The sequence below is a fragment of the Siniperca chuatsi genome, linkage group LG17 (genome assembly GCF_020085105.1).
Source record: "Siniperca chuatsi isolate FFG_IHB_CAS linkage group LG17, ASM2008510v1, whole genome shotgun sequence".
NCBI lineage: Eukaryota > Metazoa > Chordata > Actinopteri > Centrarchiformes > Sinipercidae > Siniperca > Siniperca chuatsi.
Window position 1 is genome coordinate 17,923,521 of NC_058058.1, and position 27,214 is coordinate 17,950,734.

At 40.7% G+C, this 27,214-nt stretch overlaps 3 protein-coding genes across 9 annotated transcripts; all 3 read left to right on the top strand.

Moving 5' to 3' along the window:
* Window positions 1–723: 723 nt before the first annotated feature.
* On the top strand, window positions 724–7,767 carry nfe2l3 (nuclear factor, erythroid 2-like 3). Its single transcript, XM_044171071.1, has 5 exons — window positions 724–1,631; window positions 3,547–3,624; window positions 4,108–4,221; window positions 4,427–4,904; window positions 5,023–7,767. The coding sequence occupies exons 1-5, from the start codon at window positions 1,116–1,118 to the stop codon at window positions 5,799–5,801; spliced, it is 1,965 nt and encodes a 654-aa protein (XP_044027006.1). The 5' UTR covers window positions 724–1,115; the 3' UTR covers window positions 5,802–7,767.
* A 187-nt stretch (window positions 7,768–7,954) lies between these two features.
* cbx3a (chromobox homolog 3a (HP1 gamma homolog, Drosophila)) lies at window positions 7,955–10,963 on the top strand. 4 transcript variants are annotated; one of them, XM_044171072.1, is made up of 6 exons: window positions 8,009–8,145; window positions 8,258–8,283; window positions 9,082–9,235; window positions 9,461–9,617; window positions 9,943–10,037; window positions 10,339–10,963. In XM_044171072.1, coding segments are annotated over exons 2-6 (534 nt in total). In that variant the 5' UTR covers window positions 8,009–8,145; window positions 8,258–8,282; the 3' UTR covers window positions 10,466–10,963. The 4 variants fall into 4 exon arrangements, with proteins under 4 accessions (XP_044027011.1, XP_044027010.1, XP_044027007.1 ...); XM_044171076.1 differs by lacking the exon at window positions 8,258–8,283 and having other exon boundaries at window positions 7,955–8,105; XM_044171075.1 differs by lacking the exon at window positions 8,258–8,283 and having other exon boundaries at window positions 7,991–8,145.
* A 2,076-nt stretch (window positions 10,964–13,039) lies between these two features.
* Window positions 13,040–19,429, top strand: snx10a (sorting nexin 10a). Of its 4 annotated transcripts, XM_044171078.1 has the most exons (8): window positions 13,040–13,146; window positions 14,760–14,893; window positions 16,969–17,016; window positions 17,211–17,297; window positions 17,402–17,502; window positions 17,640–17,738; window positions 17,970–18,164; window positions 18,259–19,429. In XM_044171078.1, the coding sequence occupies exons 3-8, from the start codon at window positions 16,984–16,986 to the stop codon at window positions 18,368–18,370; spliced, it is 627 nt and encodes a 208-aa protein (XP_044027013.1). In that variant the 5' UTR covers window positions 13,040–13,146; window positions 14,760–14,893; window positions 16,969–16,983; the 3' UTR covers window positions 18,371–19,429. The 4 variants fall into 4 exon arrangements, with proteins under 4 accessions (XP_044027013.1, XP_044027014.1, XP_044027012.1 ...); XM_044171079.1 differs by lacking the exon at window positions 14,760–14,893 and having other exon boundaries at window positions 13,068–13,146; XM_044171077.1 differs by lacking the exon at window positions 13,040–13,146 and having other exon boundaries at window positions 14,665–14,893.
* The last annotated feature ends 7,785 nt before the right edge of the window (window positions 19,430–27,214 follow it).

The following is a 27,214-nucleotide window of genomic DNA, read 5'->3' on the forward strand; positions in this document are numbered from 1 at the left end:
GATATATAGCCTAATTGGATTATTATTACTGATGGTGTGTAAGCATTTTAATGTTGAAATTGGTAGAGGTGGAGCTATTTTAATTATTTTTATATAGTGTTGGGTAGTGTAATCCATAACAATGCATTGTATTCCACAAACGGAATGTTTTGAAAGATAATTTAATCTGGAAAGTAACTAACTATGTACTTAAATAGCCTACAGTAGTCTACTTGAGTGAATGTAGACTTCTTACTTTCCAACAGTTGTTATGAATATAGTATGAGCTCATTTGTTTTAGATGTCCAGTGGGTAAGGTGTTTTGTAGACGACAGTGTTTCGCCGTTGAGTCATACATAGTTGAACAAGTTCAAACTGTAATTCAGCCACTCACCAGTAGGCCAAAAATGGGAGAAATGCAGGTCAGTAGCACAAACGTCCCGGAACTGCAGCCTGACCATGCTCCTGAGAAATCCCTTTGGAATCAATGAACCTTTGAATGTTGGAAATAAATACTGCAAAAAACAATATTTGATATAATAACATATTTCTCAAGAGATATCAGTTTGGTTTCTTCTATTATTCCTGTAAATAACGTGTGTTGTTATAAATGGGGTGGGGGCTGGCGGTAGCGACTAACTGTCACTTGCTCTCATTGGTCAAAATTGTAACTGACATTCTTGATGTCCAATCATATTCTGTTGCGGTGGACGCTTTGGTCCAATCTGCAGGAGTTATGCAAATCCTAAACGCAGTTTCCCCAGTAGCAGCACTCTCTGCCGTGGCAGCATTTAGCTTTTCAGATGTTTCATTTTCTGTTTAATTAGAAACGTCAGGAAGGTTTTGATAGCTAGGTGCAGCTGCGAATAACTTCTCCACTATAAAAGGCTGAAGGGCAACGTTTTCGCTATGTTTGCGCCAAGAGGTTCCCGTTGACCGGTAATTAGCCTAAAGTTAAAAGCTAACTGCTAACAGCTAGCATAGCTGTCTAACGTTTTCGCCGGTACAGGCGGACCTCTTTGTCTGACAGGGGAAGGCGTGCTCTTTTGTTAGGCTTTACCCTTTGTCCATTCGGGAAAGAGGAACTGTTTGGTCAGGATTTCGCAATTATCTGCAGCTCTCAAAATATTTAGAAAATGCAAATCGCGAAAAAATACTTATCAGAAGGCCTGATTCAGTTAACAATCTTACTCAGTTTGATTGGAGTTCGTGTGGATATCGACAGCTACTTAAGCGGCTATTATACGCCTCTGATAGAGATTAACTTGGGTCCTAGCTCAGCCTACACCCAGACACCCTTTCATAATTTGAGAGACACTCTTGACGGATACAGTGTACATCCAAAATGTCCCGAGTTGGACTATTTCTTTGCAAGTCGCCGGCTACTAGACGAGGTGAGGACCCTTGGCTCCCCACGGTTCCCCACACAGTTGAACGCATGGCTGGTGCACCAAGTGTCTGCCACTGACAAGGCTGACTGTGGGCCTTCAACCAGCAACAACACTGACACCAACTCAGGGTTAGAAAGCCCCGGGGACGAAGCCAGGGATGACAATGAACACCTGCCTGACAGTGGCCAAGAGGTGTGCCAAACAACCCCCGGACACCGACAAGGGCCTTGTAACGCTGGAGCCTGCGGGTTTTTTAAAGAGGCAAGTGTGTGTGTGAGATGTAAAATAAAGTTAAACAGATTTTGCTGATAACTAAGCTATATGACCAATAAGGCTGGCTGGCCAGCTAAAGCAACAGACAAACTGAGGTAATGAACTAGAGTTAAAACTTCTATGCTTAACAGAACAGCTAATGCTATCACTAGCTTACTAGCAGCACTAACCCATGTTATATAATGATGAGATGTCATCCATCAAGTAACGTATTATGTTCTAACATTTCCTGGTGCACCAGTAAACAAGACAACATAATGTGATAACCTGCTGGCAAAACTTGAGATGAGCTTTCACTTTGTATGGCTCTACCACTCCTGGGTCATAAATTGCAATTCAGTGATTAGGTTCTTGCCTAGTTAGATTAGGGGACTTGCATTCATCATTGCAATTTGGTAACTCAGTTTAAACAACACCTAACTGGTTTAGTTAAATATGAAACCTAGCCATATAACCAGTTAATGAGACAGACTAGCTTGATGTACAGCATCACAAGAACTGTCTGATGCACCTGTCACCCTTCACTATGGAACTTGTCACATTAAGCCCTCTCTGAATAGTCAGGACAATGGAACTAACTTCACAAATAAGACCAGTGTATTGGGTGGCCACGCAGCTGTAAAAACATTTGCCAAGAGGTTCACTCACTTGTTGTTAAAAACTGTTGATTGAAAATGTGTTGTTTCATATTATGTGTATCTGCCATCTGTAATCTGCGACTGCCAGGATGTTTTTAAGGTTATAATCACACCGAGACCTTTATATTAAATTCTTCCAGTGATCCAGTTTTTCTAGCTCAGGCTAGAAACAGCTGCTTGGTGGATGTTATGTCCTGAGGGCAGTTGATGTCGCCATTTGTGTAACTATATCCCCTTTCTTAAGACTCAACCGCCAGCTGTGGGCCTTGAGAGGTGGAGAAGTGAGGCTTAGACCCACACCCTGTTTGCTTACACAAAAGCGGTGGTCCATACTTGAACACTGCCCCCTCCCAGGCTTCTTGTTCACATGGATAATGTGATGTTGACACATCTTTTATTCTTTACCCTCTCTTTTGTAAAATAAGTAATGTCTTAACTGTTTGTAGGGCAAGATGTTGTGGTTTGTGGAAATAAAGTGTGTCAAAGGAGAGGATTACAGCTGTGATATTAGAAAGTATCAGTCAATAACTATCTACATTCACTGGGACATTTGAAGCTGGAAAAGCTACTCCAGTACAAGCTGACAAGCTCAGACAGACCTTGGGCAGAACTGGGCTGGTGTAGAGTACAGTTTGGCATATTTTTGCCTCTAGCATTAATGTAAAAACTGACTCAGCAAGCATTCTCTTTTCGGAACGGGTGAAAATCAATCCCATTTCATCACTTGGGCATGTTTTTTTTTTTTTTGTCTGTGTGTGGAGATATCAAGAATATTGTCTGTGGCAGACAGCTGGTGGCCTACATTAAATGCTGTACATGATGTATCAGGAGGGTCTTACAACATCTAACAAGGTTAGGTCATCTCTGAGAGTAATTAGCCTAATAGTATATTAAAAGATCCTAAGCCCCACTTTCATACACAAATGCACCAGCTTACACATTTCTAATACATCGCGAAAGGTGGCAGAACGATGAAAGAAAGTTGAATGTAGTCTGTTGATCTTTGTTCCCTCCAGAGTTACAACTGCTTCTTATTAAAACAAACCTTTTTCTGTCAGAACATAACAGTAATAATTTTCTAAGATATCCAATTATCTGTGATTGCCAGACTGGGGTCACCAAACCAGAGATGTAATTGTCTTTGAATGTCAGCTAACAAGATTGTTTTTCTTTTTTCCCTTTTCTTCTACCCTAAATCCTCTGACTCTCCTGTTCCCCAATTCCATCTTCCCTTTCTCTCCATCTACCTTTCTTTGACCTACCAGGAGAATGATGTTAAAGTTAAAGAGGAAGAACCTGCCCCACTCACTCAGCTGGCTCACAGTTCCACACTGGAACAAGAGGTATGATCCTGGTTTGTCACAGTTGCCTTCATTTGTTGCTGTATACTGTTGAAAATGTTGCACATTGTTCACATCAGTGTTTAAAAAGTCCCTGTTTTCTGAAAAGTAGATATACTGGTTTTCTTTTGAGAGTACACACTACGGTGTTTGTCAGTCTGTCGCGTGACAGTGTTGAAAATGACATACTTATTTTTAACCAAAAAATCACATTCTCACATTACTTTGTTACTCAAATTGCACCATTCTGATGACCCTGCTGTTTTGGTAACACCGTGTAAGATCAACGATATTGAAGCACGATAATTTAATTTTATTTAACTGTTTGTTTCACAGGGAAAGACTTTGTGTCTCAGTTCCTTTTCCTAATAATCTATACAGCTAGCTTTGACACAAATACTTTAATTTGCATTGGAGATAAAGCTTTGGCAACAAAACATACCACTTACTCAATGCTATATTCTATGCATTTTTTGCCTATTTCAGAGTCTGCTTGAAGGCATCACTACTCTGTCTGGTCCAGTACGCCACCATCCTCCAACCATTGATATTGAACAGCACTGGAGCAATTTACTCTCTCTGTCTGTTACTGACCTAGACGTAAGTTGTCTTATGTTCATTTCAAACGCCTGATTTTACACTAGGCTTAATATCAAAAGTTTGCAAACAGTTATTCAGATGCATAAGCTCGGAACCATCAGTATGTTACAATAGAGAGTTTTAGTGTCCCATGATGATCTACAGGTGGAGGATTTTCAAAATTACAAAGGCTAAAATTCAGTTAAAATGTATGTCTCATGTGTAGGACTTGGACTCCCTTGTTACTGAGCGTCTGTCAGACCTTGACACAGACATCACCAGTGCCATCAGCCAGGATGTCAGTTTGCATGATGCTATGGTAACCAGTGCTGGAGCATTTGGTGTGGCGTCTGAAAGAGCTGAATCCAGGCTAGTCACCCAACAACAAAGAACCCTCTTCCGACTGGAATCCACAGGGTCCTCACACTCCGATGCATCACCAGGGATGGCAGTGGGCCTGGCTGCTCTCCCCTTTGCTTCAGTATGTAATTTAACTGGAAATGTGTCACCAAATAGTACACTGGGTGGCTGTCTGGATGAGGCAGTGTTTGATCAGATCAATCAACTTGGTTTGGAAGGCCTGGACACTATGGACACACAGCTGATGGGCTGTCTGGAGAGCATAGACCCACAGGTCCTCGAGGACTTGGACTCAGACTCTGGTCTCTCCTTGGAGAGCAGCTCTGGAGGTCCAGTCTCCCCAGGTTGGTTCAGATCTCTACCAATACTTGTAGATTAAATGTCTTTGTTGCCATGGCTTGTGAAGCCAAGAAATTGTTTGTTATACATACTAATACAATAATTAACTCCTCACTCATCCAGGCTCATCCGAGATGTCATCATCATCCAGTTCATATTGTGAGGATGAGTGTGGCGCTACAGGCTACAGCAGTGAGGTGGATTCAGTCCCCTCAAAAGGCATCATGGACTACACCACAACATGGTCACCCATTGATCTGAGTGAGAGTGTATGGCATGACCACAGCTACTCATCTCCTGCTTTCTTCAACCAGCCATCAGTAACACTTCCCCACAAAGGTATCAAAGAGGAGCCTCTCAGTGATGATGATGATGATGATGGGCCAAGTTTGGACGAGAGGGAACTGAGTCGAGATGAGCTGCGCGCCCGTGCCATGTTTATCCCGTTCTCTGTCCTGCAGATTGTCAACATGCCGGTGGAGGAATTCCTGGAGGTCCTTGACGGTCACGGCTTCTCCCCTGAGCAGGTGACCCTCCTAAGGGACATCCGCAGGCGGGGGAAGAACAAATTGGCAGCACAAAACTGCCGGAAACGCAAACTAGATGCCATCACAGGGCTCCAGGAGGAGGTGGAAAGGTTGCAAGCTCAGAGAGACAGGCTACTGAGGGAGAAACAGCTTACAGCCAAGACAATGGGTGCTGTGGGCCAGCAGATAAAGCAGCTGACCAGAGACGTCCTGGCCCGGCTCAGGGATGATTCAGGACAGCCCCTGAACCCAGAAAGATTCACCCTGCAGTGCGGGGCTAACGGGAGGGTTGTGGTTCAGCCTGTAAGACGGCCTGCTGTCTCCACATCAACTGGCACCAAAACAGACAAGAGAAAGAAGGAGAAAAAGCAATGATGCAGTATTGCCAGCTGAGACTTGAGCTTTTAGGTTTTTGGATATTTCTGAACTTACTTGTCTGACTCTGGTTTTGGAATCTCCTCTTTTGTAAAAGTGTGTGTGGATTCACCACTGTTGGGAGCCTAAATTGGCAAAAGTTGCAAAAAGAAAAGAAACTCAGAACATTAAAAAAAAAATCTCTGTAAATAAAATTTCTCATGGGAAATATGTAGCTTACACACTGGACATTGTTTGCTTAAAGATGGACAAGGCACCCAGAGCAGTTTAATGCAACAGCTAAGCTGCTGGCGATGCTACCAGTCTCTCTTTGTGCCTGTTAACATTAAAGTCATTGAGTCTTAACCATTTTTACAGACAAGCGTAGACAACCAGACATGTCTAAAGTCAACATGGCCAGCATTGTGACATTTACTGGATAGAGATGTAGGAGGAGGATTCCGGATTTTGTTTCCATGTAATCTTGCCTCTCATGTATACCTTTTCAGCATAAGGAGGTTAAACGTTGTATTTATTAAAGTTTCTAAGGTTCCTGAAATGCTTATATGCATCATGAGACCATCGAGGGCAGTATCTTTTTTTCATAATGGTAAGTTGATCTCAAAGTGGTAAGAATATTGGAACATTACCTATCAAATGTTTACAGATTTGTTTCAGATATTTGAGGGCATGTACTGTTCAGTAGAAATTTGAACTTAAATCTTAAAAAAAAGAGAAGATTTTTTTTGGTTTTCTTTATATGTCTTGATGACATACAATATACCAATGATTAAACTGACAAGGCCTTAATTTGCAATGGATAAGTGTTTTGGATACTGTGTGTGTTTGTACATGATCCACAGCTGCACATTATCATGACAAAAATGGTAAACATTTTTGTCATGATAATGATGACAAAGGGTGAGGCTACCATTTTATGTTTTAAATTGATCTTGATTAATTCATTTCAAGCACAATTTTGCTTAACAATTACTTAAGAGATTTGGCAAGATTATATTCTACCTCACACCTTAGTTTGTTATATATTTTGGACGAATTTAAAAAAAAAAAACTATTTAGGGGAACGTAAGTGCACTCATTAACTACAAATTAAAATGGCCCTAAATAGACCTTAACCATCCCATTTCTGAAAAATAAAATACAATCACCAACTCTATTTAACAGGATTGAATGCCGTTTTGGATGTTGATATTGTTGATGTATTTGAGATTATCTGAGAGTTGAATAAAGTATTTTGTAGAAGTTGCCATTTTATTAATGGGAACACCACTTAATGCTTAATGAGTGAGTGAGTTAAATGGAGAAAGGTACATAACGTAGTTAAAGAGACAGTTCACTCCAAAATCAAAAATACATATTTTTCCTGTTACCTGTAGTGCTATTTCTCCATCTAGATTGTTTTGGTGTGAGTTGCTGAGTTTGGAGATATCAGCCATAGAGATGTCTGCCTTCTCTCGAATATAATGGGACTAAATGGCACTCGGCTTGTGTTGCTTAAAGCACCAAAAAATACATTTGAAAAATGTATTTTCCAAAACAACAATGTCTCTTTGCAGAAATCATGGCTCAAGATAATCCACAGATTTGTTGTGAACAGTCTAAGGCCGATATCTTCAAAACTCAGCAACTCACACCAAAACAATTTAGATGGATACATAGCACTACAGGTAAGAATAAAAATATATATTTTTGATTTTTGGGGTGACCTGTCCCTTTAATAGTGTGACCGATTAAGTGTTTCCTTAATTAGTCCCTCACACATTTGTATTTAATTTCGTGGTTTGACCAAGGGTTAACTTTGCTGTTTATATACATTTCAAACTGTTTTTCTTTGTTGTTGCAAATGTTTTTGATTGCATGGTGATTTTTGAATGTTGCAGTATGATTTTGCTTAGGGAATATGAAATGGTCTTGCAGACATTGTTTTTTCCTGATTTAAAAAAAAAAAAAAAAAAGAAAAGATAAACAGACTGTGTCTTTCTTGTGCCGCTGTTTTAGGAGCGTAGCTAACCCGGTTTGAATAACCAGCATTGATGGCAGGGTATCCGCATGCTAAATTATACTTTTTGATGGCAGAATGAACTTTATTTTAAACCACACTTGCGGCCTTGAATAGGTATCTTGTACCACAACACTTGAAAGGCGGAGTGGGGGGCTGAAACTAATTATCACCTAGCCACGAGGCACAAAGTTATAGAGCGCAGCGCATTTTTCTTCCAGGCTTCCGTAGAAGACCCACGATTAGCTTTTGGCGCTCGACCTGCAGTGTTGCAGACAAGAGATAAAGGAAAGGGTGACCGCGTGGTAAGAAGGCATCATCGAAGCTATTTCGGTTGCTTTTAGGGTGCGTATGCAGAAATAAATAATTTTTTAACGCTGCATCATCTTAAAGTAAATTCTGTTGCTCGACCCAGGCAAGCTAACGGTAGCTTTGTTTCACTATTTGGACCTTGTAGCAGGCAACGCAGTGTGCACAGAAAGAGTGAGTTAACGTTAACTTACTCCCAACAGTGTTAGCTAGCCATAACGTACTGTTTAAGCCTGTTTACGTGAGTACTCTGTCAGTGTATGCTAACGTATCTCACAGTATACTACAATGTTTTGACTAACGTTGCATTAACATCAGCTAGCTGAAAGCATAACCTAAGTGTCTTCCAGGATTTAGTTGTATCCCCGGGCCTTTAAATGTATTTTGAGCGTTTTGATCTTAGCGAGCCTGGCTGTAACCTTACTTTTCTTGAAAGTTGCTAACGTTAATGTAACATCACTAACTAACGCTTTAGCTTGCTGCTTCACACCACGCATCTTAATCAACGTTGCATTGCAGCTGGCACAGTAAAGTCAAGGCAATTTTCTCTACCATCCAGGCCTGAAATATTATCAGCTATCGTTACTATTAGCACGCTAGCTAACCTACATAACGTCGTCTCGTGATTTGGCTAGCTTTGAGTAACGTTGTTCTTTTGCACAAGGCGTAACGTTAGCTAACTTGGTTCGCATCTCATAACTTAATAGTATTGATGTGTACTACCATGTTCGTGTAACGTTACCGGGTACTTCTTATTTAGAATAACATCAGTTAAGTTATCACAGTGAGTTTGTTTACGACACCTTTATCTGTGGCTGATACTGGACATGTTGATCTATTGTTTTTCTTCCCTGAAATTATTTAACGTGGATAAGAGCAGTAGCTTTATGCATATTCATGTCAGTTACTGGGGTGGCATTGCAAAAACCGTAAAACAGATATTAAAGTTCTCACACTCCTTCTCGTTTTTAGTGCACAACATGGGCAAGAAGCAGAATACCAAGGGTAAGAAGGATTCACAGGAGACACAGGAGGAACCTGAGGAATTTGTTGTGGAAAAAGTACTCGACCAACGTATTGTCAATGGGAAAGTAGAGTTCTTCCTGAAGTGGAAAGGATTTACAGAGTGAGTTGCCTGGGACACCTGGCCCCCGCAGAGCTGGAAGTGCTTCCCTGGTATGGGGTTGTGCTATGCTTTTGTCCATAGTCATTTTGGTTGCATGAATAAGCTGCCGTTCTGCATACAAGCTAGTTTTTAAAGTTAACCATATTATTTGCATCTGTATTGTTGGAAATCTCTTTTAAGGGATGTTTTGAGATGCAAATACTGACCATCTTCCTGCTCATTTAGTGCGGACAATACCTGGGAGCCGGAAGAGAACCTGGATTGCCCAGAGCTGATTTCAGGGTTTTTGGAAGCCCAGAAAAACGTTAAGGAGAAGCCTGCTCCCGTTAAGAGGAAGGCATCAACAGATGAGCCAGAGACAGAAGCCAAGAAGAAAGATGTGGTGAGTTCGCAAATAGTTTCACATTCCTCCCAACCCAGCGTTTTACTTGAGAGATGACCCCTATTAAATTTACCTGCGTGCATCCTTCACATGAGGATAATTTCTCACAATTCATTAAAATGTAAACATTACCTTGTTGTTTTAGGCCACCCAAAAAAATTCAAAGCACTGTTGTTCAGTGATGTATTTAATATATATCTAAGTAAGAGCTGTTAGTGTAATGTTGCAGCTTCTGAACCTATCCTGGAGTGAGCCTTGGACAATACATGAATTGTTGCTCCAGTTTCTTGCTTCTGTTCATGTGTTCTGTTTTCACCACATATAGGCGGAGAAACCACGTGGCTTTGCAAGGAACCTCGACCCAGAACGGATCATTGGCGCAACAGACAGTAGCGGGGAGTTGATGTTCTTGATGAAATGGTGAGTACAGAATGAAACGATCCTCTTTTTACAAACAGCTCAAACTGTCATCCTTTGGATTTTTGTGCACTTGAACCTTTTTTTAATATTCCCATCAGTAAGTCCATTATTACTTGGGATGATACTCTGGCTTTGTTGTATCCACCACTATTTATAGTAAAATGTATGTTGCTGTTACTGCTGTAAGAGAATTTCCTTCCAGTTTAAATAACCTCAAACCTGACGTGGAAATTAATGGATTTGTAGTAGATGAGGGTCCACTGCTGTAATGTTTTTCGCCCTCTTTTGTCTTTTTCTTTAGGAAAGACTCAGATGAAGCAGATTTGGTCCCAGCCCGTGAGGCCAACACTCGCTGCCCTCAGGTGGTCATCTCCTTCTATGAGGAGAGACTGACATGGCATTCCTGTCCAGAGGATGAAACTCAGTAGTACTTCCCTCTGGTCCCTGCAGTCCCTTGCACCACCTATGCCCTTTTCCTCAGGACTGAATTTTTCTCCTCTGGCTTGCCTTCTAATTTTAGCTATCGTAGTTATTTTTGAAGATGTTTCAGCCCTAACATTGTGTGGCAGTCAAGGAGAGCTATGTTGTTGTACATATTAGCTGAAATGATAAGCGAGTAGGTGATGGTGTTGTGATGTATACTGAAGTCTTCCAGTATCATTATGATTTATGTGATGGCAGTTTGGAAACCACACTCTTTCATAGAACTACCATGTTCATACCTGGTCAGATTTACTAAATTCTAAATGGTTACTTTGGTCTGTTAAAGCTGTCAACCACCTCCTTTTTATCACCATCTCAATCTCCATGTAAGATGCTGATTTTTGTTTCCACACTAGTGTTAATGTTTTGTTCTGAAAGTGCATTTTGTATACTCTGCCTGTAAATATTATTTGAAGTTCTAATAAAGGTTTTATGTGACCAAATTTCACTGCTTAGTTTTTATAGTTCTGAGGAAATATGTATTAAGAATTAAGTAAAATACATATGTATATCTAGATCTAGAACTTGAATTTACTTTTTTTTTTTTTTTTTTTGTCTAGATTTGAGGGTTAGACAAGTTAGAGCTTACATTTTGATAATGGTGTTTGAAACCTGTAACTTGGTTTATGATTTTGATCCCCAAATGACTGTTCCTGTCACGTTTCCTGGACAAAGTTTTCAAGGTTAAATGTTTATTTTGTCTCAGTGGTGCAATTTGGGTTTGTTCTGGCTCTGTAATGGTGGTCCATGTACATGTTCACATGTGTCTATCCAAATTTAAATCCTTGCCTTGGTGCCAGCAAGCACGATTAACCTTAAAGTGATGACAATTTCAAAATGTTTGGTTTTTGACCACAAATAACAGCATTTTTAAGCTGGCTTGAGTTTGTGATTTAATGTTTGACCTCTGTTTTCCTTTTGTTGTCATTTTCTGCACATGGCAAGCCAGGAGATCTAAGATCTTACAGAATACTGCTTCAGTATTAAAGAGCTGAATCATGTTCATCAAGTAATAGTCACAGCATGAAAACTATAGATAACCAGCATCAGCACACAAGGGAACATACCTTGTTAGCCTACCTGAATCCATGGCTAATCAACATGTGGGAAGTATTTTAACTCACGTACAGTACTTTTGCACAGTTCTGAGGCAACAGCACTTTAGACTTAATACTTTTTTCCCACTACATTAAATCTTTAATTACCAGTTCTTTTGTACATATAGAAAATGAGAGGCTCAATAATCATGATACATATCATGATACATTGCTATAGTTTACATGACCCAACATTACTCAATAATCAGACCAAGTCTCCATCTTTACTTTTACTTTAAACTACAATTTTAAATGCAGGACTTTTATTTTGTGACAGAATAATTTTCCATTGTGGCATTTCTAGTTTCACCTGAATAAATTTAGTATTTCCACCCCTGCCAACCTGTGGTGACCCTTTAATGTCATTAAAGCTCTGCAGCAGTGTGGAGAAAAGTCTCATGACTGGCATTAGGGCATGGGAGGTGGACTTTGGACCTTTGTGCATTAGTGTAGATGACGTTTCTAAAGCAACTCACAACGCACCCCTAAACAGCCAAAGTGACAAGAGCCTCTTCCAAACTCATAGCTTGCAATCATATTCTTTCCAAAATGGTACCAAAAGGGATTCTAAATGGTCCTGTTGGTTATTTTAATGTTTAGTTCCAAAAATGTTGATAATGAAAAAGCAATTGAAAGCTATTCAATTCTTCCTGTCATAAAGACCTACTAAAGTGAATCTTACCAAGAAACAATTGAGTCTACACATGAAAGCAGACCTGCAAGTACAGTGGCAAACGTTAGAGCCAGGAGTCCCATATTACGAAAGAGAGCAGGTTCATGTAGACTAATTCTGTCAAAGGAAAAGAGAGAAGAGTTATTCTCACATTTCATGGGACATCCTAAATCTGGATTTTCTTGATTAAGTCAAACCTGTAATTAGTGCAGCACAGTCATGACTTGTATGCTAATCTCCTCAGATCATCTCACCACAACTACACATATCTCTACAATGAAAACAAGAATCAACCCATGATCAAGCTCTAATAATACATGTTCTGAAAATATAATTGGGTTTTCTTCGTGTTGCTGTGTGGTATATAATGGCCACAAACTAAAGGTCAAAGCTGAAGAAATGTGGCAGATATGGAATGTTAATGTAATGTAAAAAAAAACAAACAAAAAAAAAAGAAGAAAAGGACTTTGTGTTGACATCTATGTTATCTGTGGCTTTATGCGTACAGCACATGGTGGCTGTCTATAGTCCAGATCATGGAGCAGTTTCTTGAGTAAACATTTTTTCTTCTTCACTTTTTGAATTGCACTTATTAGCTTATCTACAGACTTCAGACCAAAAGAAAACTGCTCTCCTGTATCACTGGGCACTTTGAAAGTGAATTGCAGAAACACCTTTTATCTGCTGACTTGACCAAAGATAAAGAGACCTTTATATGCAAATTAGTAGACCTTAGCTCCCTTGAATACCTTAACTTGAGGTAGAAGAGTATTTATTTAAGGTCATGTCCCACTAGTTGTGTTTACTTCCACTCCTGGACTGGAAAGGATTTTAGAATAGACTTCTGAGGACTTTGGTGAGAACTCTTTGATTTCATTCTTAAATCTAAATTGTAATTGCAGGCAGTATGTGCGCAAGTGGTGATATTATTCTTTCCATCGTGGTAGTACTGTGTGGTGTGACCTGGAATTTACTCTCAGGAGAGTAACATTGCTGGTATCAGACTTGGTGAAAGTAAAAAGTGACTGATAGTGAAAACTGACCAATGTAGATATTCTATCTGATGCTTTGGCAACTTGAGAGAATACTGAATTGAGAGTGAAACTGTAAAAATCCTGGGTGTTGGTTTAAATGAACCATAATGCTGTGAGGCTTTAGGCCTGTTGCTGCTATACTGTGTTGTTTTGCTCTTACCTCCTTTTCTCTATAGGAAATGCTTACGTTGCCTGTCTAGTGTCAACACACTACCCCAGAACCCTACTAAATGTGACTAGCTGCAGAAATCACCATGCATTTCTAAATTCTATCTGGAAAGAATCACGGTATAATTCAAACAGGTGGACGGCAGTCGCACTCTTTTCTTACAATTACTGTTGTGGATAACCTGAGCTACTATTTTATTACGTATTACACAGTTATTGGTCGTGGGCAGCAAAGAGTTGTTATCACTGTATCATAACTTCTACTTATATGAAATGTCTTGTCTTCTCATGGCTGGATGTGAATATCATAACTGTGGGCTTCACTCAATGGAGAATTGAATTGGAACATGACGGGGTTAAAGGGTAGGCTACCAGATATTGTGTTAGTAAGAAATATGTCCTTTGGGATTCAACATAAAACATATCTAATAAAATCAGGGCTAATAAAAAATAAAGTCTGCAAGTAGTTAGTTGAATTTTTCACATTTATATTTATTCAGTTAAATGTTTGTCTATAAGTTGTATTTCCAAACATGAGGTTGTTATTTTGAACAACTTCTCCACACTGCCCATAGTGCAATTCTGGTTGACCTAACAGGCCTCTAATAAAAAAAATAATAATATTGAGTCTAAAAAAAATACTGGAATTGCACTATAAAATATCCACCAAGTGGTAGTTTTAAACTATGTGAATGTATATGTGGATGTAAACTAAAATACAGAAGACATGGGCTACTCAGAGTCCTCAAAAGCAAAAGTCCTGAGTGAAAGGTTTAGGTTGGATATTGATTATACTTATGATTTGTACTTATTTACAAAGGAAACTATTTGTCATTTTTCACTGCATAAAGGCTACACATTTAATTTGGATTGAAATTTTATGAGGAGAAAGACTGGGTGAACAATACAGTTGAGACATTTTCTTTTGTTTAACAAACCCTGAGATGGAAAAAACTGTTGATAATTATCAACAATACTGATGGTGAATTTAATACCTTAGCTCCAGTCAAAAGCAATAAATACACAAAGAATGAATGATTTTGTTCGCATTATCTGTGGTTAGAATCCACCCATGCTGTTACTTTCCACTGCAGCACCATTAGGTCGCCTCCTCCTCCCGCCAGGTGATAGCAATTAAACTGATCTCGCCAGTGAAGTAGGGACAGGTGCACACTGAGGATACAGCTAACACGTTTGGGATATCATTGTCTCTCCGCGTGGCTTAGTTAAACAAGTTAAAACAGTATTTGTTTTGTGTGTATTTTAGAACGGCGTGGCCTCCCCTGGCGCAGAAAAGGCGTCAACAGGCATCGTGACTGAGGTCACAGCAGTATTAGCAGTAGTTGAGTCCAGGCAGGACTGAGCCTCAAGCCACACCACTGAGCTGCTCGGAAGGGAAAGGTAGGATCAAAATGGAATTAAAATTCAAATTAGATCAGGATGTTTTGCTGCGTTTGTTGTAGTTTATGCAGAAGTTGTTTTTCTCCCAAAGGTAGCAGAAACTTTAGAGCTTCATTACCTTAATCTATTGTCAATACGTCTATTACAGTGTTCTTGCTGTAACAATTAGTAGGGTATTAGATTTTGTTCCCCTTTTTTATAATTATTCTTTATCAGTGTTACATGAATCGGTCGTTACAGACTGGCTATTTAGTTTAGTTGTACTTTTAATGTGAGGAGGGGGGGAGTGAGTACCTCAATTTTCATTTCGGTTGGCAGGATATTAGACTACATAGCCTGCACGAGTTCTGCAGATGGTAATACCTTGTTTTAGCCCTTCCCATGATCCTGGATCATGGCTAAAAGATGACTGTTTTGTTTTGGGGAGTTTTCTGGTGCACAAACTGTGCACAATTGCAACCCAAAGTAATGCGATTGTATTATGTAACTGGTAGTTGCTATGTTGAGACTTCACTTACAGCTGTTTGGCCAGAAGAGATAGTGTGCAATTCTTCCTTAAACAGCAGTAGGTCTTTAATTTATTTTTTCATTTAGGCCTAGGACTTGGTGAATGATTGTACAGCACTGCTACCATAATTTGGCATGAACAGGCAGACTGTAGGACATCTTATTACAGGGTATATCCAATTAGATCAGTGTATAATTGTGTGATGTTTAGCAGAATGCCAGTGGAGTTTGGTTCAGAGTCAATCTTTAAGGTAGCCTCAGTGCTTCGTTTTCAAACATTGTTTGCACTAATTAGCGCTGCTTGGACTCAAAGCTTGTAAATGGCATGTGTCAAGGGGCAAATGATCCAGCACATTGCTGAAGCCTTCAGATATGCCTGTCATGTGAAGGAACACTGACATAGAATCTTAAAGAAAAGTTGCGTATCACATTTGAACATCCATTTCCTTATGCAGTCCCTAATCCAAGAAGAAAATGGTGTTTTTCAACAATTTGGCTTTGCATGAAAATGTTGCATCTTACTGGCAAACTTGCATCATAATACAGTGGTGTGTTTGCCCCCTTCCTGATTTCTTATTTTTTTGCATGTTTGTCACACTTAAATGTTTCAGATCACCAAACAAATTTAAATATTAGTCAAAGATAACACAAGTAAACACAAAATACAGTTTTTAAATGAAGGTTATTATTAAGGGAAAACAAAATCCAAACCTACATGGCCCTGTGTGAAAAAGTGATTGCCCCCTAAACCTAATAACTGGTTGGGCCACCCTTAGCAGCAACAACTGCAATCAAGCGTTTGCGATAACTTGCAATGAGTCTTTTACAGCGCTGTGGAGGAACTTTGGCCCACTCATCTTTGCAGAATTGTTGTAATTCAGCCACATTGGAGGGTTTTTGAACAAGAACTGCTTTAAGGTCATGCCACAGCATCTCAATAAGATTCAGGTCAGGACTTTGACTAGGCCACTCCAAGGTCTCCAAAGTGATGATCTAAAACATTTAAGTGTGACAAACATGCAAAAAGAAATCAGGAAGGGGGCAAACACTTTTTCACACCACTGCAGCTATAGTTATTCAGTAAATGGCCTGTATTTCTGCCTATAGTGTGCCAGAACAGGCTTTCGTGTGTGTGTGTGAGTCCATATTAAGGGCCAAGCTTTCACCCTTAAGCTAAATCCTTCTCCCTTGCCCTCTTGTTCTCCGTTATGCTACATCAGCTCCAAATGTTTGCACTTTTGAGTCCTTAAATTATTAATCACCAGCCAGGCCTGCGCTTTACAAGACACATCTAGCATTAAAAAATAATGGACTTTAGCTGCCAGCCTGGTTATTACTGTTAAACTTTTTACTGCATTTCTGCTGTCTTCATGAAAATGTAACATAATAGTTGAACTGAAGTGACTTGTTGTTTGTTTTTTTTTTTGTTTTTTTTTATTTAAAAAAAGCTCATTTACTGTAGTTATCACATGGGTCAACACAGGCAATTGTATTTGTGCTAAAATAAGATATTTGCAAGTTGGAACAGATCTTTCAAAGCAACAGACTATTTGTTTCTCTCCTGACAGGTTTTTGTATCCATTATGGACAGTATGCTCAACAATCTCTCAAAAACTGTAAGTGGTATGCTGTATCTTTGTTTCTTGCATTTGTGCAGTTGCAACTGGTTTGATAATGTCCCAAAATTGAGGGCCAGTGGAAAATAGTTTTGCTGAAACACATCTTGTTGTGTTTTTCATTTAAAACGTGTAGGCATGCATCTTTACAACCCCCTTTTCAAGTAATTGAACCCTGGTTTTGAATATTGTAGGAGTTTATCAGCATTTGTGTCCGGGATCCAAGGCTTGTTAAAGATGACCTCTGGTACACACATGTCGACTATGAGATCTGTTTACATGTAAGTGTCACATGGGGGGGGGGCGGCACTCTAGATTTTCCGTTTTTTGTCTTGAAACTTGTGATCGACATTTCAAGTCGATTTTTGAAATGCCTCTTTTGTAGACAAATAGCATGTGTTTTCGAAAGAAGACTTCCTGTGTAAGGCGGCGTTACACTGAGTTTGTTTGGCTGCGTCATTGTCTGGAACAGAATGCTCTGATCATGTAAGTTCATACCTCAGATTTCATATAATTTATTGACATTTGGTAGCTTACTTTAATTAATCCGATTCCCATTGTATCGGACGTTAATTGACCATGCAGTAAGTTCTAAGTACTTTTTTTGTTTGTTCCTTGTCCAGAGAATTACCCAAGTTGCCGCCCTGGAACCCCTTCTTCAGTCTGAGGAACACAGAGCAGGTGTCACAGAGGATGAACGGCATGCAGAAGTTTTTAGAAATGTGAGTTGCGCTGCAGCTAAAGCAATGGCATCAATCAAATTATAGCATTGCCACCTAGTGGTACCCTTTTACACTCTCCCTCTTAACACCCCCAAAGGCTGTTGAGAATTAATCTGCTGAAAGCAAGAGCACTGTTTAGACTTGAAGGTGACCTTGCACCACATTATTAGCAGTTTTTAAATGTCTAAGTTCACTGGTTGACATTGTCATTTAATATCCTTTGTTCTCTAGTGTTCTTCATAACCCTTTGTTGTTATCGGACAGTCGCCTCCATCTGTTCCTCCAGTCAGACCTCAGTATTACAAAGATGGAAAAGTGTGCTCTTGGGAAGACCAGGTACACAGTGGCTGAAGCCATACAGCGTTCCAGCTGCGGTTCCATCAGTAGATTAGAGGACAAGGCCTCCTGTGACTCGGACTGTGAAAGGTACGAGCTTGGACAGAATGGCTTGCATTTTAAAGAATAGTTTTCAGTGTCTATTGCTGAATTGACCCCTTCATCCCTTTTCCTCCCACGGTAGCTCTTCATCGTCGGGCTTGGGACTAAGTGTGGATACGCCATTGCGAGGAAGCCCCCTCCCCTTCTTGAAGTCCTCTGTCAGAGACCCAGAGCTGTTCAGATGTCTTTCATAATCCGAAACCCCACTCATTGCTCCCTGACGCACAGCAGTTGTACTTGACCACCTTCCCTTCCGTTTGGACATAAGTTATCAATGTTGCATCAACCTGTCTGTGATACTCCATGGGGCCCTTGCTTTTCTTAGTTAACTTCCAAAGAGCAAATAGCTGTGTTTTACTTCTGTTAGGTTTATTATTCCCTTTTGACATTTTGTTTTAATTTGCTTTAGGTTTCTCTTAAAGCAATACCTTGGTCATTTAATTTAGTGTGCTTGAAAAAAATACTCATGTTTTAAAAAAAAATGTATAGTAAAAACTACATTTATAATGGTGAATTCTTAAATATTATATTTTTATCTGCACTGAAGCTGTACTGAGGTTAGCAAGAGATGCTTTGAATTGTAGAGGGTTTTTTTTTTTTAGTAAAATATTTGAGAATGCTTTTATGACTTAATGGATGAATAAATTGTCTTTTTTTTTTTTAAGAAAAAACAAGACTTGATTCTTGAATTAATATTCATTGAATATTTTGTATACTGAATTTGCCCAGCACTTTTCATTAGCTGGGCCTTGACATGTAACTCTCCATGAATACAGTGCATTATTGTAACAGCCCAGTAGAGGGAGCGTAGACATCATAGGACCTCGAACTGAGTAAATGCAGTAATGTGATGCGGGTCTACAATGCTGATAAAGTTGATTTGGACTAAATTCATACTATAGTTGATTGTGTACTGAGCTGTAATTTTAAAGTTCTCATTTCTTATTTTTCTCACTTGTTAAGGCATTGTTGACGCACGGCTGTAGTGTGCAATTGGGTTATCGTCAGTCCATATCGATAATTAATTTTAAGCTGCACTGGGTTTGAGGAAATGTATCTGGAATCTCTCTTGCTACTTGAAGTTGGTGTTTAATGTACCATACCTCCTACCTACCAAGTGTATATGCATGTTAGATTTTAAGCATCTTTAGTGTTTTGTTAATGACAAGAGGTCCAGTGCTGGTCACATCTCATCTCAGTGTAACTACTTTCCCAGGTGAGATGGTCTAATTAAAGGAAGACAGCAAATTAATTTAACTATTACAGACTACTCTTGGGAATCTTCTGCATGAAACAAGACAGCTCCAAACTGTGTGTGTGTTACAGGGATGTGTGTGGATGGGGGGGCAGTGCTGGACAGCCCTATAAATTGAAACCTGATGAAAGAAGTGAAGGCTCATTAAAGGAGACATGCCCCACCCCACCAACTGCTGGACTGATGTGGGCTGGCCCAACAGTAAAACCTGGCCTGTCCCGTGTCTGTTCTCTCCTTCCCCTGGATGGTTCTGTCTCTGTGCGCACAAGCCATAATGAAGCTGTCAGTGACTTCACACACCAGACACTGAGCTGTATTCATATGGCAGACACACACACAACACACACAACAGTGGCGTGTCTGAAAACACACTGACAGCTGTGAACACACACATATACTCTGGTGGGAAAGCTGTGGATGATTGAACATTTTCTCTTTTCCTCATTCACTGTCATTTTCTGAGTCCCACTAGTTTGTGGTTGGAGCGCTCCATCTCTGTTTGCTGTTAAGGTTGACCTTATCAACGTACCCCATGACAGGCATACAGCATGACACACACACATGCACTGTTTGGTTCAGAGCAAGTCAATTTTCTGAAAAAATTAAACGCAACTGCAAGCGGTGGCATCTTGTGTTTTTATGTGTGTGCTCACATGCACGCATCTGCCTTTTTGTAGGGGAGAACATCTAGCATTTGGATATTGAGTATTCACGGTACATGTCTATTTCAGCTCGGTAATTTATAACTCAATTTCCAGTGTGCATTGATGCGCTTCATACCTCCAAAACACCAAACAAAGCCCAAACCAAACTGTATTCCAAAGCAATTAGGGTGTCCACTGAGTTGTGAACGGACCACGTTGCAGTGGCTCTGGGCCCGTGTGATATTTTTAATTGTTAATTTTCTGTCACATTAGTCAACTTCAGTGCTTCTGGACAGGTGGCCGAACTCCTGTAGGCAACACATAAAATGACACATTCTCAGTATTTTGACGCAGCACAGTGGATGGTATTTTTATGTGCAGGGGGAAAAGGTTCCGCTGTATGTGATAAGTTAAATGACAAGATGATATATCATATTTACAGCTACTTTATGGTAGGAATCTTTCTAATGCTTTGCAATATATGTGGTGGCCGTCAATATTAGTATTAGTTTATGAGTCTAAATTATTAGCTCATTTAGACTTTCACCTGAAGCCACCACAGGGAATGGCTTCACCTCCTTGACCCTAAAAGCCAACAATGGCAAAATCCATATGAGCAATTAGCCTGTGTAACTCTCACCCTTCCCCTGCGCTTATTTTTACACCCATGGTTTCTTTACACCATTCTTCCTCTTCACTCTCTTTATTTTCCTGTTTCCCTCTCTCTCCCAAACCTCATCTCTCTATAGGCTGCTAAGTTAATTAACTGTACTCTTTTGTAGTTGGGTGGGGGTTTTTTGCTGACGCTACAGGCTCTGGCTCACTGTACCTCAGCTGTCTAACTGTTGAGGAAGGAGGCCTGGGTCTCGACCTCACAGCCGCCTCCCCTTCCTCTCTTCCCTCTCTTTTGCGCCGTGTGAGGGGGGGTCAAAGGTGACGACTTGCATTGTATTTGTGATTATTACCTCTAAAGTGCATCATTAAAAGTCAATGCATCTCCCTCTCCAACCCTACCATTGCACGCCTAAAACACACACACACTCGTTTTGCACGCACTCCGCACATCGCCAGCCATTTAACAGCTAAAATACGACCTGTGCGCAGATAAATGTCACAGGGCCATCTATCTGTGAGTGTTAAAAGTCGGCTAATGGAGATGACATATTAGCAGCCCAAATGACTGCCATAAAAACTCCCATACCTTGCAGCGCTGCCCGGCCACTGTGACTGCAATAGGATACGGCACTGACACTGCAACTATCCGTCCACAGAAAGTCGGAGAGGAATGGAGGGTGATGTCATATCTAGATGGAGTTCTTTTGATTCAATAAATTCTGTGGGTTCAGGTATGTGAAGCAGTGATTGGGGGGATAACAATTCTAGATAGATGTAGCATCTTTACTGTGGGCCACAGTGCAATACTGTATTACACGCACTCTACATAACACTTCTGATGTAATGCTAATGACCTCTCACCTTTGACCTTTCATTGAGTAGTTGGTCAGAAATGATGAGCCAGGTCAGCTTTGCCGTCAATGTCTGTGTGTCAATAACAAAGCTGCCTTTGCAATCCATGCGCCTATCTTTCTTGAAGATCCTCTACAGGTACGCATTCACCTCCTCTCTTCCTCCTTCATTCCTCCTATCTCTTTATTAATTACCCTTCTCTATCCATGCGTGTCTTTCTCTGAGTGAATGGAGCAGTTGTAATTGCTTCTCTCTGGAGCAGTTAGAAGCGGCACAAAGGAACCGTACAGAAACCACATTTGCATTCAAGATGAGCTGAGATGGAGAGGAGGGAGGGAGCACTGCCCTCCTGCCCTATACTGAGCGGCACCACTTACACACACTCTCTCTTTCTCTCCTTCCCTCCCTCCTTCTCTCATCTATTGTCTCCCTCTCTCCATCCCTCCCTCCACCTTATCTACTCCCACCACCCCCACCTCCTCCCTTTCGCGGCATGGCTCCCCTTGCATTGTCTTTCCAGAGAGTTCCAAGGTCGACGGGAGCTTGCTCATCAGAGCAGGGTATTGTACACTTAGTGCTGGTATAGATGAGCTAATTTGTGTGTGCGAGTGTGTGCACGATCCTACGTGTGTATGCATGTTTGTGCATGTCCCGAGGCTTGCATATGTGAGCATATATGTGTAGAAATATGTGGTTGTGTGTGTGTGTGTGTGGCAGTATTTCTAATGGCTGGTAAAAAGGGGTGAAGGAGGGGAGGCTGTAATTAATAACTCATAAGCTCAGAATTGCAATTTTTTACAAGCACCGATATCTCACCACCTCTTAGACCTATGCCATCACACTCACTCACTCCTGTGGAGCGCACACCCGCATGCACACACACACATGCACACACACACACACCAACTCCTGAGGGCTCTTCTTTTTCAGCTTGATAAGCATTTCTCGTTTGTTTCAGCGTTTTTGATCAATATAGTTAAAACGCCAAACCAAGCATAATTAGATCTGAGATGGCTCCCACTGTGACTGAATAGGCTTCACCTAGGGAGGTGCTCACCATTATCATCATCACTCTACGAGTGTGTATGTGTGTGTGCATGTGTTCCTACCACACACAGCGTGATCTAATAGAATTGACAAAGTGCACATCGGGACGTAGATTAAAGGAGAACTCTGAGCTATAGGTTGATTTTAGCAGGTGATGGAGTTGCCCATTCACTGTGCTTTCACTCACCTCCATCTTCATTCCCATAATCATTTAGACAACCTTTACAATGCATCTCTGCCAGCAGGTTCATTTCAATATGTTATAGGCCACCTCAATCATTTTTTATTGGTTTATTTACTCAGAACGATACATAAATGGAGACTAGAGAGATCATAAATTGTCCACAATTACCATTATACACAATGAGGGGACTCTCCTTTGTGCTATAATCCAGGGTGAAAATCTTTATAAAAATCCATCTTAGACAGTAAAGAAGGACGACTTCAGGTAGTCAGTGCACATTTACTCTCACATCCATTGCATTTACCCCTCATTAATATTAGAATAAACCTTAGAGGAGCTCCCTGTATATCAATTTTGTGAACGAAATTCATCATTTGATGCCTCCAAAATGTGAAAAACCCTGTCTGCAGAAGCGTTATCCTTTCATCAACTGTGACTTCTAGTTTCTGCATAATTTTGCAAGGGCTGGTGTACATTTTTTTTCAAACGAAAGATGTTTCATTTTTGTATAAAACTTAGATCCTCATTTCTTTAGCAGTTACATCAGTCATAACAAGAATTTAAATACTTCAAGGGCTGTGAGTATCACCACTGCTCTTGCAAAATGCCTTTGCACTTTTGAATCGATTGTATTGAACTGATACCAATTTGTATATGACATTCCTACCATCCTTTATCTCTGCCTGCTCTTTCGGGGTGAAAAAGAAGAGTTTGTCTCCATGGTCGCTGCAAATGCTTGTGAGCAAGGGCTGATGACAGTGACAGGGTTATGACAACAGAGACTGGAGTTTTAGGTGAACTGTCCCTTTAAAGAAAGAGCATGGGGAGAAGACATCTCCATTCTGATCACAGCCAACATGAGCTCAATATGATGAGTGGCAGTGTGTGTGTGTGTGTGTGTGTTTGGAGGGTTGCACAGGTGTCTGAGAGAGAGAGGGAAAGAGAGAGAGAGACCCAAGCTACTGTTGTTTGGGGGGATCATTTCAGAGTAGAGGCGTATGTTGTGCATGTGCATGCGTCTACAAGCAATCTGTGTGTGTGTGTGTGTGTGTGTGTGTGTGCTGAGGAGGACGTGGGGATGAGGATTTAGACCCATCATAAAGGAATTCTCCCCCCCAGCCCGTAGCTCATCCCGACACTTTTATGCCTTTTTATTTTCAGGCCCATTGCAGCCAAGCCCAGAGATGTGATTTATACTGCCTGGCAGCATGGGCACTGCAGCAAGAAAGACAGATGGAAGGAGGGGGGAGAGGAGGAGGAGAGAGGTTAGCGGGAGTTGCCGAGGGAAAGAGGGAAAGGGGTGTGCTGGTGGGGGGGTGTAATAAAAAAGGAGAGATGAGGAGGATAGGGTCAGAAGAAAAAGAGGAGCGACAGAAGGAAGGGGTTGAGAAAGGTAAAAGGAGAGAAAGGAAACAAAAAATCTCCTTGCTTTTGTGGCAAGGAGCTCTCCCCATCACCCCCCCCCCTCTCCTCCTCGCTGCCACATCTTCACCTCTACATCTCTCTCTCTCTAATGAGTTATTGGCCCTGTCTGACTCAGGAAGAGAAGCCCCATCTCTCCACCAAACTGGCGCCCTGACAGCCTAAATCACTCCCCCCCCCATTTCTCCTCCACCCTGAGGCGACTGGGACACTCCTCCTCCTCCTGCTTGCCTCTCGCCTGCCTGGGGTGTGTAAAATCTTCGTGGTGCTCCCATTGATTGGGATGGAAGGTATTGGGGGGGGCATTTGACGTGCTCAGGTCTGAGGCTACAAAGAAGACGAGGACGCCGAAGCCCAAGGAGACAGCTCACTTACAGGGAACATGATGGGGGGGGGGCAGGAGATGGGTGGACAGAGGTGGCGGGGTTGTGAAATGGGAGGCAGGTGAAAGCCAGGAAAAAAGGGGATCATGATGTTGCATGCAGGTGCATGCTTTGGATACTTGTGTGCGCGTGCGTGTATTGGACTGTGTGTGTGTGTGTGTGTGTGTGTGTGTGTGTGTGTGTGTGTGTGTGTGTGTGTGTGAGAGACTGACACCTGCCTGCCAGTGTGGCGACTGTGCTGTCTCTATGCTGTAACATCTCTCTCTGTCACCCAGCCGCCTGAGAGGAGATGAGCTGCCATGCCGACTGTCATTCATCCATCACAAAAGACAGCGCACACACACACACATACACTCTCCCTGGTATACAAAGCTAAACGCACTTTTTTCTAAAATTCCACTTAGATAAAACACTTTTTTGGTCTCTGTCGATACATTTTTCTCTCCTACTCTCTTTCTGTTTCTACTCCCGACCATAACTGTCACAGAAGTATTTCAGAGAAGGAATCGCCTCCCAAATTCAGCTCAAAATGAGAACAGGGACTGCTGAAATGCCTTTGGTTTATTACCTCATTAATCTGTGGTTATTTCACCCATAGACTTCAAAATTGATCTCTCATATCTGTCTGGTTCAAAGCATCCTGTGTAATCTCAAAAGAGAAATCCACAGGCATCAAAAGCAGAGGGACACATTGGTATAATCTACTCCACAACTAGGGTCAGTTGTAACATCAGTTGGGGTTAATTGTAACGATCGTGAAAAGTGCTCATTTTCTAATTAAATTCTAATTACTTTTGTCATTAATTTTAATGGGGTCATTTATAATGTCTCAACAACAGAACCATGCATGCTGCATGCCTCTGTTTGTTTTGATGAAGCAAAAATGGATGTATGTCTGCGTGTGTCTCTAGAGCTAAAATAAAAACAGCATGACATCAAATTAGAATCTCAGTCTCGGGTAACTGGTGTTTATCCAAAAATGCAGCAGCAGAGCACATGTCACTTTGTTTAATGGAAATGGAAATTGGAGACAGACGTGGCAGCAGGAATTTGTTTGTCGAAAAACAATGTTTGCTTAGATTAGCACATGGAATTATGGCCTTGTGTGTCTGCATTCCACAAACAACTGAAACAACGGAACTGACATAAACAGGCAAAATGCTGTGTGGTTAGTGTTTGTTAGAGTTCATCTTAATGGCTTTGCTCAGAAACGACTTTGCTGAGGATAGTATTATTTTTGGTTTTGAAAAATTTAAACTGATTTATTTTCTGTTTTGGAATGAAACCCTTCATTTAAAGGATAACACTGACTTTATTATGTATTTTTGATATTATGAACAAATCCCACGAAAAGACCAAAACCAACAATGTGTTAGTCTGTCTTTCAATACTTTCAAACTTCCCGCCCCTGTCTGTGGCACTCAGCTCCATGCCTATAGCCATTCCTACTAAGAATGTTAATCTTTGAAAACTGGGCCACAAACATTTAGTGTCTTATTTAAAGGTATAATATGTAACTTTTCCACATTAAAATGTCTAAAAACAACTAGATGTCTATGTTATATATTTTGTTGAGTTGTGTACTTACATTTTCCCAAATGTTACCAACAATTTTCAAACCTAGAGAAATCCATGATTTTAATCAAGGTAACGGTGCATTTCATTTGGTCACCTGTCATATCCCCTTTGCGCATGCATCAGCGTTGTGGTTGTCTGCCAGAAGCTGTCATAAATTGACTTTTTATCTGGTTTTAAGCCACATTTTTACAATACACTTTTTAGATCTTGGTCGTTTTTTACTATATATTTTAACCAGATGAAGGATTTTAGTACAGGATGTCTGGATCTCAAGTTATCAGAGAAACAAGCTGAGCAAACGTTAGCGGCAGCTCAGCTCGCAGCCCCTCTGGGACGTCCTTTGTCCGCCAAAAACAGTGTCAGAGAAACACTGATCTTTTAAGTGAAACTGCTGAGTCCGTTTGTTTTGGAGAGGAGGAGATCTCTGCAGATAATTCGGCTCCTGGTCAAAGCCTCTTGTGAACACTGAAGGAACCAGAAGAAGCTGACTGCAGTGACAGCAATGGTGGTGAAGAGAAAATCTCCCATGATCCCACGCTACTTCATGACGTCATCAAACTACGTCTTTTGTTATTGTTTTGATGTGTAAGTCCCCTAGCAGCAGAAATTACATATTGTCAGTAATTTCCTAAAACTGCTAGTTTTTAGCAAACATTGCTCAAACAGGAGTAAATTGTGCATTTGTTGGGGACTATTTTCAGTTTTGTAATGATACATGTTTGAGTATTTGATTTAAAATAAACTACAGTGCCCATGTTCACCGTAATAAAGGAACATGTCACCCAGTGCAACACTGTGTTGCTCATTGATCTGTTTTTAATAGTTTTTGGACAACAATTGAAGTCTATGGCACAGAGGAATAATCTAGTTTAGATTTTTTCATGGATTGGTTATATAAAAAAATATAGCACATCACCAGCCTTATCCTGTAACTTAACAGATCATTTTTTTGGTTGGGGCTAAAGCATAGACATAACTAACTAAAAATCATGTTTGGATGTTACTGTGTGAACTGAGTATTAGTTAACTATACTAGCAGCCCTGAAACACCACTCCAT

Coding starts and splice junctions, on each gene's coding strand:
- snx10a (XM_044171078.1), top strand. CDS start 16,984: ATGGACAGTATGCTCAACAATCTCTCAAAAACT. Junction 17,503..17,639: donor GAACAGAATGCTCTGATCAT/GTAAGTTCATAC, acceptor TTCCTTGTCCAG/AGAATTACCCAAGTTGCCGC. Junction 17,739..17,969: donor ATGCAGAAGTTTTTAGAAAT/GTGAGTTGCGCT, acceptor TTTGTTCTCTAG/TGTTCTTCATAACCCTTTGT.
- nfe2l3 (XM_044171071.1), top strand. CDS start 1,116: ATGCAAATCGCGAAAAAATACTTATCAGAAGGCCTGATTCAGTTAACA. Junction 4,222..4,426: donor TGTCTGTTACTGACCTAGAC/GTAAGTTGTCTT, acceptor TCTCATGTGTAG/GACTTGGACTCCCTTGTTAC. Junction 4,905..5,022: donor TGGAGGTCCAGTCTCCCCAG/GTTGGTTCAGAT, acceptor TCACTCATCCAG/GCTCATCCGAGATGTCATCA.
- cbx3a (XM_044171072.1), top strand. Junction 9,618..9,942: donor AAGCCAAGAAGAAAGATGTG/GTGAGTTCGCAA, acceptor CACCACATATAG/GCGGAGAAACCACGTGGCTT. Junction 10,038..10,338: donor TTGATGTTCTTGATGAAATG/GTGAGTACAGAA, acceptor CTTTTTCTTTAG/GAAAGACTCAGATGAAGCAG.